At 59.6% G+C, this 13,655-nt stretch overlaps 1 protein-coding gene across 13 annotated transcripts in view; it reads left to right on the plus strand.

Annotated features, from left to right (window-relative positions):
- The window catches only part of FBXO25 (F-box protein 25), a 54,391-nt gene extending 41,015 nt beyond the window's left edge, over positions 1-13,376 (plus strand). For 3 of the 13 annotated variants that reach the window (XM_045451193.1, XM_045451189.1, XM_045451253.1), the window contains 5 exons: positions 1,306-1,399; positions 3,840-4,024; positions 7,708-7,890; positions 9,173-9,316; positions 12,220-13,376. In XM_045451193.1, the coding sequence (XP_045307149.1) occupies positions 1,306-1,399; positions 3,840-4,024; positions 7,708-7,890; positions 9,173-9,316; positions 12,220-12,309 (696 nt within the window). In that variant the 3' untranslated portion in view covers positions 12,310-13,376. Of the gene's footprint in view, positions 1-1,305; positions 1,400-3,839; positions 4,025-7,707; positions 7,891-9,172; positions 9,317-11,653; positions 11,681-12,219 lie in introns of all 13 variants that reach the window. The other 10 variants (XM_045451165.1, XM_045451179.1, XM_045451160.1 and 7 more) reach the window with 8 other exon arrangements.
- Positions 13,377-13,655: the final 279 nt, after the last annotated feature.

A 13,655-nucleotide genomic window follows, 5' to 3' on the forward strand; every position in this document is an offset into this window, starting at 1 on the left:
AAACCTCACAGTGGCATTTGGGGACACGGACGGACTGCTGGGCTGGGGCGCTCCCCTCCTCCTCCCTCTGTGCTCTGGGGAGCAGAAGAGACGTGTGTCTGCATGGCTAGTCTGTGTCTCCGAGGCCCCGTGTTGTGGCAGCGGGAACCTGTGTTTAGTAGCGATGCCACGCGGGCAGCTTGTCTGCAGGGCCGTGGCGCGAGGTCTGGGAGGCCGCGGTGGCTGGAGACCTGTCACTGGTGCAGCACTTCCTGGAACAGAGCCCATCCCTTCCTCCCAGTTGGCCTGAATTCTGTCTAATGTGGTTCTAAACTCAGGAGAAAGCGGGTGTTGTTCAGCCCCACGGTGCTGGCTGTGAGGACTTTCAAACTAGGAAGATGCTCAGCAGTGGTCAGATCAGGAGCAGGAGCCGAGAGGCTGGATCGTCTCAGACACGTCTGGTTTGATTGGCTAGGACCTGTAGGCCCCGCCCTGACGTGTGTGTGTGTGTGTGTGATCATGGCAGTGGAGCACACGTGTGGTGTAAGCATGTTAGAGATGGGAGGATGATTTGCCCCCGAAGATGATCACGTGGTTGTCATCCTTGTAACGCCTGGTTTGGACTTTAGCGGCCTCCCTGGATTCCTTTTCTCCCTCTGGACACCGGCACGGTGAACTGGAGGGAGGGTGGAAAATCCACGTTCCGGGAGACAGGAGGCGGGTGTTCACGCACCCTGAGGCGGGACTGGGCAGAGACGGTGCAGGAAGCCGGGAACAGACATGTTCCGACCGGGGGTGGGGGGCAGGTGTGGGGGCCACCAGAAGACACTCATGCTGGCGACGGGGAGGCCTGGCTGTGGCCCCCGGAGAATCCCGTTTGTGGGCCGGCAGGAGCGGGGGGGGGGGCCCTGCGGAACAGGCCCTGCAGGAGTCGGAGGGGGGCGTGGAGAGCCTGTGGCGCCCCCGCTGGTGGGAGTGAGACTGTGCAGGCAGACCCCGGTGGCGGTTCCGGGGCGTCATGGGAGGTGGCAGGGGGTGGGCCAGGGGCCAGAGAGACGCGGGTGTGGACGGAGGGACAGGAGCGGGCAGATGAGGAAGAACGAAAGGGAGAGAGAGCGTAAAGGGGAGAGGGCTGGTGGCGGCCAAAGGTGCGGCCCAGCACGCTGTAAGGACGGCATTCAGGAGACTTGCCTGAGAAAATCGCCTTGGATCCGCCCCTCGAGTCCGCGCCCACCCTCGGAAATCACTGCGCTGAGGACGGTGACAGGCCAGGGGCCAGCGCGGCTCCTGCCTCCCCATCAGCTGACGCACCCCCTCCCGTTCCAGCTCCTGCAGCTCATTGCGAAATCCCAGCTGACCTCGCTGAGTGGCGTCGCCCAGAAGAATTACTTCAACATTTTGGACAAAATCGTCCAGAAGGGTGAGCTGCTGACCGATGTGTTTGATAATCTAGATAAGGAGACGGGGACGGGATTCCTCTTTATCACCCGCCAGTGTGGCCGGGAACCGCACTGTCCAATGGCGCGGTAGTTTCTAGACCCGAGTGTGGGTCGGGTCAGTCTGTGGTTCTACCCTTCTGTTCCTGTGGTTTCCTTTCCTCAAGGTTGCTGTGCACACAAAGCATAATACAGAAGATAGTTACCCCGAGTTCTAGAAAGAGAATTCCTCTTGTCACGGGGCATCCCCGAGTTCTAGAGAGAAAGGTCACCTTGTCACAGGGAATCCCCAAGTTCTAGAGAGAGAGAGGTTACCTTGTCAGGGGGATCCCCGATTTCTAGAGGTAGAGTTCACCTTGTCACAGGGAATCCCTGAGTTCTAGAGAGAGAGGTCACCTTGTCACAGGGAATCCCCGAGTTCTAGAGAGAGAGGTTACCTTGTCAGGGGGATCCCCGATTTCTAGAGGTAGAGTTCACCTTGTCACAGGGAATCCCCGAGTTCTAGAGAGAGAAGTCACCTTGTCATAGGGAATCCCCGAGTTCTAGAGAGAGGTCATCTAGTCATGGGGAATCCGTGAGTTCTAGAGAGAGAGGTCACCTTGTCACAGGGAATCCCTGAGTTCTAGAGAGAGAGGTCATCTAGTCACGGGGATCCCCGAGTTTTAGAGAGAGAGTTCACCTTGTCACAGGGAATCCCCAATTACTAGAGAGAGAGAGTTCACCTTGTCAGGGGGAGTCCCCAAGTTCTAGAGAGTTGACCTTGTCAGGAGGGATCTCCAATTTCTAGAGAGAGTGTTCACCTTGTCAGGAGGGATCCCTGAGTTTTAGAGAGCTTCACCTTGTTAAGGGGAATCCCCAGTTTCTAGAGAGAGAGTTCACCTTGTCACAGGGAATCCCCAATTTCTAGAGAGTTCACCTTGTCAGGGGGGATCCCCAAGTTCTAGAGAGAGAGAGTTCACTCTGTCAGGGGGAATCCCCAATTTCTAGAGAGAGAGTTCACCTTGTCAGGGGCGATCCCCGATTTCTAGAGAGAGAGTTCACCTTGTCAGAGGTGATTCCCGATTTCTAGAGAGTTCACCTTGTCACAGGGAATCCCCAATTTCTAGAGAGTTCACCTTGTCAGGGGGGATCCCCAAGTTCTAGAGAGAGAGAGTTTACTTTGTCAGGGGGAATCCCCAATTTCTAGAAAGAGAGTTCACCTTGTCAGGGGGAATCCCCGAGTTCTAGAGAGAGAGAGTTCACCTTGTCAGGGGCGATCCCCAATTTCTAGAGAGAGAGTTCACCTTGTCACAGGGAATCCCCAATTTCTAGAGAGTTCACTTTGTCAGGGGGGATCCCCAAGTTCTAGAGAGAGAGAGTTCACTCTGTCAGGGGGAATCCCCAATTTCTAGAGAGAGAGTTCACCTTGTCAGGGGGAATCCCCGAGTTCTAGAGAGAGAGAGAGTGTTCACCTTGTCAGGGGGAATCCCCAATTTCTAGAGAGTTCACCTTGTCACAGGGAATCCCCAATTTCTAGAGAGTTCACCTTGTCAGGGGGGATCCCCAAGTTCTAGAGAGAGAGAGTTTACTTTCTCAGGGGGAATCCCCAATTTCTAGAAAGAGAGTTCACCTTGTCAGGGGGAATCCCCGAGTTCTAGAGAGAGAGTTCTCCTTGTCAGGGGCGATCCCCGATTTCTAGAGAGAGAGTTCACCTTGTCACAGGTAACCAGGTGCATGTCGTGCTTGCTTTATGTTTCCATGACCAAGGTTGTAGACGTTTAGGCATCGAACAAGCCTGGAGCTTTATTTTTAATTTAACGCTTGTCTTGATTAATTACTGGCTAATAATAAAGGGAGTTTAAATTTCACACCATGAGTTTATGCTCCCGTGTAAATTTAGGATTGTATGTGTAAGGCATTTTTAAATATCAATTCTCTTTATGATGAGTATAAAGGAAGTAGAGGCTGCCAATTTTAAAAGCGAAATTATAGACTCAACCCAAATTCTACTATTAGGCAATATTTTCATGTTTTTCTAAATCTTATCATGTTTCTGGCATCTCAGAAGTGATGCCAGTTTGGGGTTGTGGTGAAATTAGGTCATCGTGTTTTGTTTTGGTTGAATGTACATGACCTAAATTCACCACCATAATCATTTTCAAGCGCATTCAGGTGGTTGTGTGACCACCCCTCCATCTGCCTCCGGCACATCCCCGTGGACTCTGACCCCTCCCTGGCGCCCACCCCGCCTTGTCTCAGAACGGGCTCCACAGGGGTCTGTCCCTTCGCGATGCCCCCCTCCCTCCCCGTCACGGGACACCCCCCCCCGGATTCACCCCTGTCGGGGCAGAGCAGTGCTCCGCTCTGTGGCGCGTCTGTGGATGCTGTCGGTGGACGAGGATCTGACTTGTACAGACCCACAGTCTTGTGTTTTGTCCTCCTCAGTGCTCGACGACCACCAGAACCCCCGCCTTATCAAGGATCTTCTCCAGGACCTGAGCTCCACCCTGTGCATCCTTGTCCGCGGGGTCGGGAAGTCTGTGCTGGTGGGGAACAGCAACATCTGGGTGTGCCGTCTGGAGACCGTTCTTGCCTGGCAGCAGCAGCTGCAGAACCTTCAGATGACCAAGGTAGGGGCTCGTGGGCCCGACAGCCGCGTGCGGGGGGTCCGCATCACCGGGTGCTTCCCGGGGACCGCCGGGCCTGAGCGGCTGGCACGGCTTCTGGAGGGGTTTTTGCTTCGTGTGTTTGTAATTACTGCTTGAAGACGACATGGGCCAGATGGCCCCGTGATGGCGTCCGTTGCCTTTGAGAAGACCGTGGGGGTGGCCATCACTGAGCGGATGGATCGTGGGGCAGCGCGTGAACTTGCCTCTAACGGAAGTTAGGTGCTTGGGGCAGAATAACACCCCGCGAGTCCATCTGCCTTGTACTGCCGGCGGCTCCTGTGCACACAGTGCTGCTTCTCCAGGGTCCGCGTTTGCCCCACGAGCCTGCTGTCCCTGTTGCCACATGCGTCTGCCTGGAGCTCTGCAAGAACGCGCTTGGGCAGAAGAGGGTGCGGATCCCGCCACTTGCCCGGAAAGGGCTTATTCCAGGAACTGAAAGTGTTCGCCCAGTTGACTAAGTCAGTGGTGCAGGTGGTATTCTGTTCACGTCCAGGGTTCTGTGCGGGAAAGAGTGGACGGAATGGCCTGCGGTGCCCGGCAGGCGATGGATTCTCCAGACCGCCCTTCTGAGGGGGCTGAGGTCCCCTCCCGTCAGTGTGCCTGAGGCTCCACACGGAGGCGGCTGCTTTCAGAAGTGATCCGGAAAGCCTTAACTATGGGCCACTTATTTGCCCTCTGAATATGGGATTTACGGAAAGAGTAGAGGTTCCCTAACTATGGCTTGAAGTTACAACAGACTCTCTTACGTTCAGTGTTGGTAAGCACTCAACAGACTTGACAGAAGCATCATCTGTGCAGTGGATGTGGTGTCCCCCCCGCGGCTGAGGGCCGTGACTGGAAAGTCCGCCTGTGAGAGGGACACGCACGCCGTGTGGAAGCCTTGCACGAGTGGCCAGACCTCACACCTGTGCCCCACTTGTCTCTCGCGTGCGTGGCCAGACAGCCTGGAGGTGCCGCCTGAACTAGTGAGGTGGGGGTGGGCGGCCAGCAGGGGTCTGAGGGCAGGACCCCATGAAGGGAGCTCGTGGAGAGAGAAACGTGCAGTGACAGCAGCCCCCACGGGAGGGCAGACAAGCACACGGTTGGGCTGGCACACATTGCATCAAGAGGAGGAGGCAGGCAGAGGCCTTGGCCACCAGCAGGACCGAGAAGGCACCCGCCTCCTGGTGGGTCCTCCTGTCATTTACGGCAGCTTGGAGGAGGCCCCAAGGGAGGGCAGGGGCAGGGACTGTCTCCTGACCTGGGCCCCGCTCTGCGCTCGGAGCTGGCTTTCCTGGGGCACGGTCCCCGCAGTCACTCGCACCAGGGAGGAAACGGAAAGACTGGTGTGTCAGGTGACACGGTCATGTCCAGGCCGGTCCTGATATCTGATATCGCGCCATGGACTCCCTCTCTGCCCGGGTGACCTGGGCTTTGGACCCTCACAGCGGGCAGTGCGGGGAGGCTCACGGGCGGGAAGGTTACAGGAACTCGGAGGCAGGAGCTCCTCAGGGCGTCAGGCTGAGGCCACAGGCCAGCGAGCCTCGAGCTCTACCTTCGATTATTCAGAGGACGCTTGTGTAGACGCCAGTGGAGCAGGGCAGCTGAGCATGCACCCGGGGCATGGACGGTGTGGGTCCAAGAGCACCGCCTGGAGCCGAGCCCCGCCGGCCTCGGACACCGCGTCCCGTGTCCCTGGTGGCAGCGGCGGCCTCCTCTTCCGAGTTCCAGGAAAGAAGTCAGCGTGGTGACCCTTAAGTGCAGGCTCCTGGCCTCCCAGAACTGTGTGGCCAGGTTGTGGGCATCTGCATCAGGGGGTCATTGTGTGCTGGGAGCCCAGGCAGCCCGGGCGAGACTGCAGGGGACAGTGCGTGACCGCAGGTCAGTCCAGCTCGTGGGTGTGAGAGTCATGGTGCCTGAGTCTGAGGTCCTGCCTGTGGGGAGCAGACCCCTTGCTGTTGCTGCTGCTGCTGAAAGGTGGCGGAAACTCCCCCAGGGCAACGACAGGCGGCCCTGCTGTGAGGGGAGAAAGTCGAGGGAGGGCGTAGGCGGGTCCTCACTGGGTCCTGTGGGAGCCAGGGCAGCTCAAGGGCCTGCAGCGAAGGTGGGCGTGCTTCCGCAGGAGTGGGAACGGGTGCGTGCGATGTGCCAGGAGGGCCAGAGCAGGAGGGGAGGAGCCACGTTCCTGCCTGCCTGGGGACCTCCTGCTTGTGGAGCTCAACGGGAAATGGCTCAGCAGTGGGGGGGGGAGGGGGGGCAGCTGAGTGGAAGGCACCAGAGCTTCGGCTTCCAACTGACGGCCCAGCCGGGGTTTTGTGCCGCCTCACGTTTGCGCCGTCAGAAGTCGTGATGAACCACGCTGGTGTTTTCTGTGGTGCCGTCTGGTTCAGTCACACTGGACCGTCCGGCCTCGCCAATCAGGGCGTTTCCTGCGCCTTGTGAGGGCAGCGGGTGTTCATGAGCTCCGGTGTGATGCGCAGGTTCCTCTGGGGAGGAGGACGGAGGAGCACAGGAGCAGAAGGAGCCGTCCCATTCCTGCTGTAGTGCCCACGGAGCATGCGTGTGTGGGCCCGCGCGTGCGCCCTCTGCCGTGTGCCAGCAGCACTGACAGCTCGTGTCTGCGGGCGCCGTGCTGTCCAGCGGAGGCGGGGACACGTTTGTCAGTGCGATGGCAGGAACACGGGACACGCCTGTGCAGCACTGCCCGGTGACGTCTCCCAGGCTGGTGGCTAGGGGTCCGACGAGGGGAAACATCCTCAGAGATGTGCCCTGAGCTGTCACCACGCCCGGAGGCATGGGAATCCTCCTCACGGCCCCCGCAAAGTGCCACGATGCACCTGTGTCGGGACTGCTGCTGGGCAGTGACACAGCGACGACGTGGACCGAGAGTGCGCGGCCTGGCCCCTCTCCGCACCTGCCGGGGGATTTGGGGACCGAGCTCGAGGAGTGCTCCCCCCACAGGCACCGACTGTGCCTAGGGAACTGGGCTGCCCAAGAGAACAGAAACCAGAGGGAGCCGGCCGTCCCTGGGGCTGACCGCCAGGGACGAGGACAGTCTCTCAGCCACTCGGCCACATCAGGAGTGTGCACGGGTGTGCACGCGTCCCCGAGCCCACAGGACTCTGCACCCTTGTTTAACCCTCACTGCGCTCCCCGTGTGCTAGCGAGGGGTTCTTGCCGGGAGGTGGGGGTGCTGACAGGGTGCCTGCCTCCCTCCCTCTGTCGCCTGTCTCTCCATCCGGGTCCCCTCCCCCACCTCCCCTCCACTCCCCCCATGGGATGTGCACAGGCTCCACCCCATCCCCTGGAGCTGCACCCTCGGGAGGGAGCGGGGAGGGCATAGCTTCTACATTAGAAACTGGATACCCAGCACTACCGGGGCCTCTGCGATCAGCCAGTGACTCCCCGCCACCCCCCTCCCTGCTCAGGACCCCCTGGCCCCCAGCCACGCCCATGCCACGTGGAAGACGTGAATCTTGCGCAGGGGGAGGGTGTGACCCCCGGGGCCTGGGGCAGCACAGGACTCCACTGCCAGGAGGGAGGGACGGTGGCGTTTGGGCGGCGCGTCGGTCGGAGCTTCTGCTCAGGCTCGGCTGCTGGGCTTCCTTACGGCCTGGCGCCCTCTCGTGCTGCGCGCAGTGAACCGCCGTCCGCGTCCCTTCCAGCAGGTGAACGACGGCCTCACCCTCAGCGACCTCCCACTGCACATGCTCAACAACATCCTGTACAGATTCTCCGATGGCTGGGACATCGTGACGCTGGGCCAGGTGACCCCGACCCTGTCTGCGCTCAGTGAGGACCGGCAGCTGTGGAAGCGGCTGTGTCAGTACCACTTTGCGGAGAAGCAGGTGAGTGTGGGGGCCCCTCAGAGCTCGTGCAGGACCCCGTGATTTCTCCTCGGGAGCTTGTGAAGTTCAGTTTCCACGTTGGGGAGGGTCCGTGACGGCACATGTGACCCAGCACAGATGGCAGAGTGAGGCAGGGCTTTTGGGTGCCCGGTCGGCACCAGGGCATCTGTCCCTTGCCCGCCGGCCCCCGCCGCGCCGTGCGCCCTGTAGGTGCCGTGCCCCCTGAACCCGAGCCTGTGCCCAGCAGCTGTACACGGCTCTCTGCGCTCCCCTCCCCGCAGCCCGTGCCTTCAGACCCAGTTCTGAGAACCGGCGACCTGCCGGCCGTTCCGGTTTGCCGTTGTGCCTCCGACACTGGAGCTGGAGTCTCACACACGTGAGGGGCAGGTGGGACGGTCAGGAACCAGGCCACCTGTCAGAGGAGGGTGTGGCTGCTGTGGGGACAGATGAGGGCAGTAGACAGAGCCTTGGACGTGTGCTCCGGGGGAGGCCGTCGCTCTCGGAGGACAGGGCGGCGGGTGTCCTCGAGAAAGGGCAGGTTGTGGTGTGCGTGAGGGTGCTGCAGCCACACCGTGTCCCGGGGTTTCCCCAGCGGGCTGAGAGGAGCCACGAGAGCACTGGGAGCAGAGTGCAGTTTCTGTGAGATTGTTGGTCCTCTGGAAGAACGTTCCGGAGAGTGTGAGGATGCCTCCGAGGCCAGGAGGGCGGCACGGCTCCTGGAGGAGGAGCTGGGGCTGGAGTGGCACAGGGCAGTGAGCGGGCCACCTGCCCTGGGGACCAGACGGAGTCCAGGGCGTAAGGGACCCACCAGACCTGGTGCTGGAGGTCCTGGGCCGTCAGCTAAGCCAAGGGCCACTGGGTTTAGTTGGAGGCCTCTGACCCCAGAGAAAATGGTCAAGGTGGATTTGCTGTCGGAGAATCAGAGAAGTCAGGATGAATTTCAGCTGCGAGGAAAGACCGGGGTTCTAAGGTCAGCATAGATGAGGGGTGTTGAATTCTTTGGAGGGAGCAGGGGGAGAAGCCAGGGAAGGAGAGAGAAGGTTCTCCAGGATGGAGGCGGCAGGTGGGACTTGCCTTGGGCGCTGTCTCTGACGGTGGCAGAGCCCCAGGAGGGCACAGGTCTCCTGGGCGGGGATGCTGCCCTGTCCTGGTCCCATCTGATTTGACCCAGGTGAGTTGCGTTTCAGGTAAGTGTGTCCTGCACTCTGCTGCCTTGTGAAATCGAGCTGCACCTGATACCGTCTGTGAAAGCCACGTGCTGAACAGAGTTGTGTGTGTCCAGTTTTGTAGACACCTGATCGTTTCGGAGAAGGGCCACGTGGAGTGGAAGCTCATGTACTTTGTGCTGGAGAAGCACTACCCAACCCGGGAGCAGTACGGGGACACCCTGCACTTCTGCCGGCACTGCAGCATCCTCTTCTGGAAGGTGAGGCAGCTGGGTGGCTGCATGCTGGACACGGCTGTCCACTGTAGGCCCAGCAGTAAGAAGATGGCAGTTTCCTCAGTGTCGCGGCAGGGGGACCAAGTCACCGCAGTAAAACGTAGAACTTGGAGTCTGAATCAGAACGCGTTTCTGCCTTGGCTGGGCACTCGCTGGCAGGACGTGTCCCCGGGTCGGTGGGGCCCATGGCTCCTGGTCCTGGGCCGGTGCCGGGTTCCTGCCGCATCTCCTGCCTGCGGTTCTGGATGCCCTACCAGCCCACAACTGGAGGGCAGGGGTGAACTGCCCTTTGTACACCCGGGTGGAGCCCGTCCGGAGCTGTCCCGGGACCCCTTGGAGGTGCCTCCACAGGCTCCCCCTCCAGGCCCAGCCCCCACAGTAGGGAGGGCGCAGCCTTCCAGACACACAGGGGCTTTCCTGACTTACCTGACGGAAACTGGACCAGAGTTTCCTGACTCACACTTGAACCCGAGTACCCAGTGTGCCGGGCGCCCGGCACCCTGTCACCTCCCGCCACGCAGACCCGGGGCTCTCCTGGGCCCTCCGGGCGGAGGTGAGCACGTGCACACCTGCCCTGGGCAGCCCCTCGTCTTCCTCACCTGCTGATACTCCGCATCTGGGACCGTGTGTTTATGTTGGGAGATTTCCACGGGGGAGGGGAGCAGACCCTGCCGAGGGTGACCCGGTGCGCGTCCCGTGTGCGGCATGGCCCTCTCGCGCTCTCCCGCCATCCGCGTCCACCTGGCCGATCCAGCCCTATCTGTTCACTTCTACCTGTGATTTGTTAGGTAGACCGTGTGGCAAGCCCTAGGTTGTCGGAAAAGAGAGGACTGCTTGAGATTTTTTCATTTCACGTTATATTTACAGTAGCGTCACTTCTGGGTTTTCAGGTTATCCGTGGCAGTGAATGTAATGATGTTGTTTGCTGTATTATTTTAATGGAGGTTTATTTACTCTGTGAAAGGCGGGCAGCGTCACGGATCCTTCCGGATGCCTCCTTGCGCCAGTTACATGCGATCGTGTTTCTGACTCGCTGGCTTACACTTTAGCAGGGCTTCCTTCTCAGAATGGAAAAGACAGAACATGTCACGTGTCTTGCGGTGGCTGTCCTGTAGAACACGTTCTCAGAACACAGTTCAAGAGCAGAGCGTCTGTGAGCAGGCCCGTCCCTCCCTCGGTCTCATGTCCGTCAGAGGATGAGTGGGGCTCCAGGTGGGGGCAGAGGGGCCTGGGTCACCAGTCGAAGGGCACAGACGATAGTGTGATGGGGGCCGTGTCTCACACACGGCAGGTCCTTGTGGACAGAGAGGTGTTGGGGCCTCACCTGACAGGACCAGACTGACCTCTGTCTGCAGTCCCAGCACTGATGCCAACCCACCACGGTGTGTCCCCTGATGCCGTTGGAGCGGGTCCCCGCATGCGATCTGGTCTCAGGGCCCCTTGCTCAGTGCCTACACTGGGGGCCCTGCTCCTTCCTCCTGCCTGTTCTGCAGCTGAGTGTCTGGACCCCCCCTCCTGCCCCCGCAGCTCCAGGGAGAGTGGTGTCAGGTTGGGGGGGGGGGTGTTGGGAGCCAGACAGAGTCCAGGTACCGCCTGGGACCATGTCACCTGTCTTGGGGTGTCTGCCACCAGAGATCAGATTGAGTAGAGACCAGTGTTGCTGACACTGCAGGTCTGGGGCTCTGGGTGGGAGCGGGAGTGATCACAGCTGGCTGTGCCTGTGTGCAGGAGGTTCCCGGGCCGCCTCCACGACGCAGTGACGATACGCTGGTGTCCAGCCCCAGGTCCCTGCAGCCAGGCCCACGCGTGGCGGGCGGGTGGTGGTCTCCTTCCTCTTGACCCCAGTGGGTGGTGGGCGGGTGGCCACGAGCCTCCTGGCACCTGTGGGATCTAGTTCACTTGATTCAGCAGCAGGCGCTCAGCTGTGAGGGAAGGAACAAAGGGCTTTCCTAAACCTGTCGTAAACCTTTCAGTACAAAACGTACGTGGAAACACCAGCTCTGCTTTGCGTGTTCTGGTGAACAGTCGCGAAGAGCTTGGGCACCGAGTGGCCGGTGGAGGTGGATGTGGCAACGGGCATCTTTGTCGCTGCCACAGGACCATCCTCAAGTCGAGGGGTCCTCGGTGCTGCCACCCACGCTCGCTTTAATGACACGTGTGTGGCCTGGTCTAATTACCCGATGGTTCTGGTTAACGCTCAAACACCTGCTATCAGAGCCAGTGTTCAGTGCAGCCCACTCTCTCGCTCGCTCTAATGCTGGTTTTCCTTTCTCTCCCGCCCCTGCCCGCACTCCTCCCGGTTCTTTCTCCACGATCTCGAAGGACTGCCGCCTTGCTTTGTTGTTCAAGGTACCTCCGTGCTAGACCAGGCCTGTGTCGCGTCCCATGCATGCTCCCCACCGACCGGCTGGCCTGGGCTCCCAGCATGCGTGGGGCCTGCGGCCAGAGGTGGGCTCCTGCTCGCTCCAGCCCCACCAGGGTTCAGGGAAGACCCTGCAGGCCAGCGCTCGAGCGGCAGGCTCAGCCGGAGGGGAAATCGTAGACTAGTCCTTAGACCTCCCGCGCAGGTGCTGCCCTGGCGTGGCCGAGGGCTCCCATCGGCCTGGGCTCTCAGTCCACAGAAAGCCTGTGTCCTTAGTCCTCTGTCCTGTTAGGTGTGACCCTGGTCCCCAGCTGCACGCTGCCTGCGAGCTGATGGGCGTGGGCCTGACCCCACGGGGCAGGGTGGGAGCAGAGCGGCTGTGGGGGAACACGCGTGTGGCGCCAGGCCAGGGAGGCAGAAACCCCCGGCCCCTATCTCTTCTGACAAACTGCCGTGGCCCGTGTACTTCCCACGTGTTGTGACGGGGCAGCTGCCGGGTGCTGACGCCTCTCCCTCCCCCCCGCAGGACTCGGGGCACCCCTGCACGGCCGCCGACCCCGACAGCTGCTTCATGCCTGTGTCTCCACAGCACTTCATCGACCTGTTCCGGTTCTGAAGGTGCCATCGCTGCGGGAGGGGCGTCGACACCGGGTGGCACCCACACCAGGCAGCAGCCAGCGGTGAGGATAGGGACATGAGGACGAGGACGACGTGGAGAACGCTCCCCCGTGCGGCCAGGGCTGGGTCAGGGAACCCAAGCAAAAGCATTTCTGCTCTCTCCTCTAGGAAGTCCTTTTCATCCAAGTCTACTAAAATTGCCAACTTTGCAGATTTATAAGTACGGTTCAGTCAGATTCTGGATTTTTAGCACCACACTGTGTGCTGAGCTGACACTAACAGCTAATGCTGTTCTTCCTAACTGTCCAATGATAGTTTCCTGATTTCGTAGTCATGAGAGGCAGGGGACAGAGTAAGTGAGCCTTGTAGATACCGGGTGCAGAGTATTTATTTTTCTTCGTGTGTGTGAACTGCACTGGCTGTGTCCAAGTGAACCCTCTGCGCATTGAACCTCGGGAGACGTGTGGTGTCTCTGTGTTCGGTGGTCGGGCTGTGAACTCTGCACAGCTTCGTGGCCGGCAGAGGCGGTGGTGGGGTGCTCCTGGTGAACCACGGGGCAGCAGCCGGCCACGGAGCACGCGCCATGGCAAGGAGGAGGAGGGACAGCCCTCGGCCTCGACTGCCCTGTACTGGGGCTCCTTTTACAGACAGAGTAATAAATCTTGTCTGTCTACCGACGGAGCTTCTGTTTTGCATCTTTCGGGAAAAGTGTGAGTGATTTTGATATCCTTTATTTAAACTTCTAAAAAAGATTGCCTTATTTTTAAAATAATGCACGTCTATTGTAGATAATTTTGAAAATAAAGGTGTTAAAAAAGAATATAAAAATCCCCCATAATCCTGCCCCTGGAGGGGCCTGCTGTCTCTTGCTAGAAAGGATGTTGCCACCCCCACCCGCTGTTGGAGAGAAACACGTCGTGGGTTCCGATCTTTCGGTAGCGTCAGGGACCACCCGCCCACCCCCCGCGGAATCGTTTCTACTTTGTCCTTTAGTGTTTGTTTCTGCCAAGTGTATTGGAATGGTTTGCAGTTTTGCATACTTGTAAGTAAAGATTCTGCACCTTCGGCGTCCTGTCCTGTATTGCCCGGATGCTGGGGGCACAGCTTGTACGCGGTGCACAGTCGCTTCCCGCGGAATGGCCGTGGAGCCCAGGGCGTCTGTGTCTCGTGTAAGAGCTTCTCATGGAGCGTAAGCCTCCGTTTACCGTTTTCACTTTATGAGCAACCGTTTTCTCAACAGCATTTTGAAAGCATGGTTTTCATTGGTTGCTCAGCACCATCCAGGCCGGTCTTTGTTGTCAGGGCCCGCGGTCTGTGCAGCTGGTACCTCCTCAAGACGAATGT

Source organism: Leopardus geoffroyi, chromosome B1 (assembly GCF_018350155.1).
Source record: "Leopardus geoffroyi isolate Oge1 chromosome B1, O.geoffroyi_Oge1_pat1.0, whole genome shotgun sequence".
NCBI classification, from domain to species: domain Eukaryota; kingdom Metazoa; phylum Chordata; class Mammalia; order Carnivora; family Felidae; genus Leopardus; species Leopardus geoffroyi.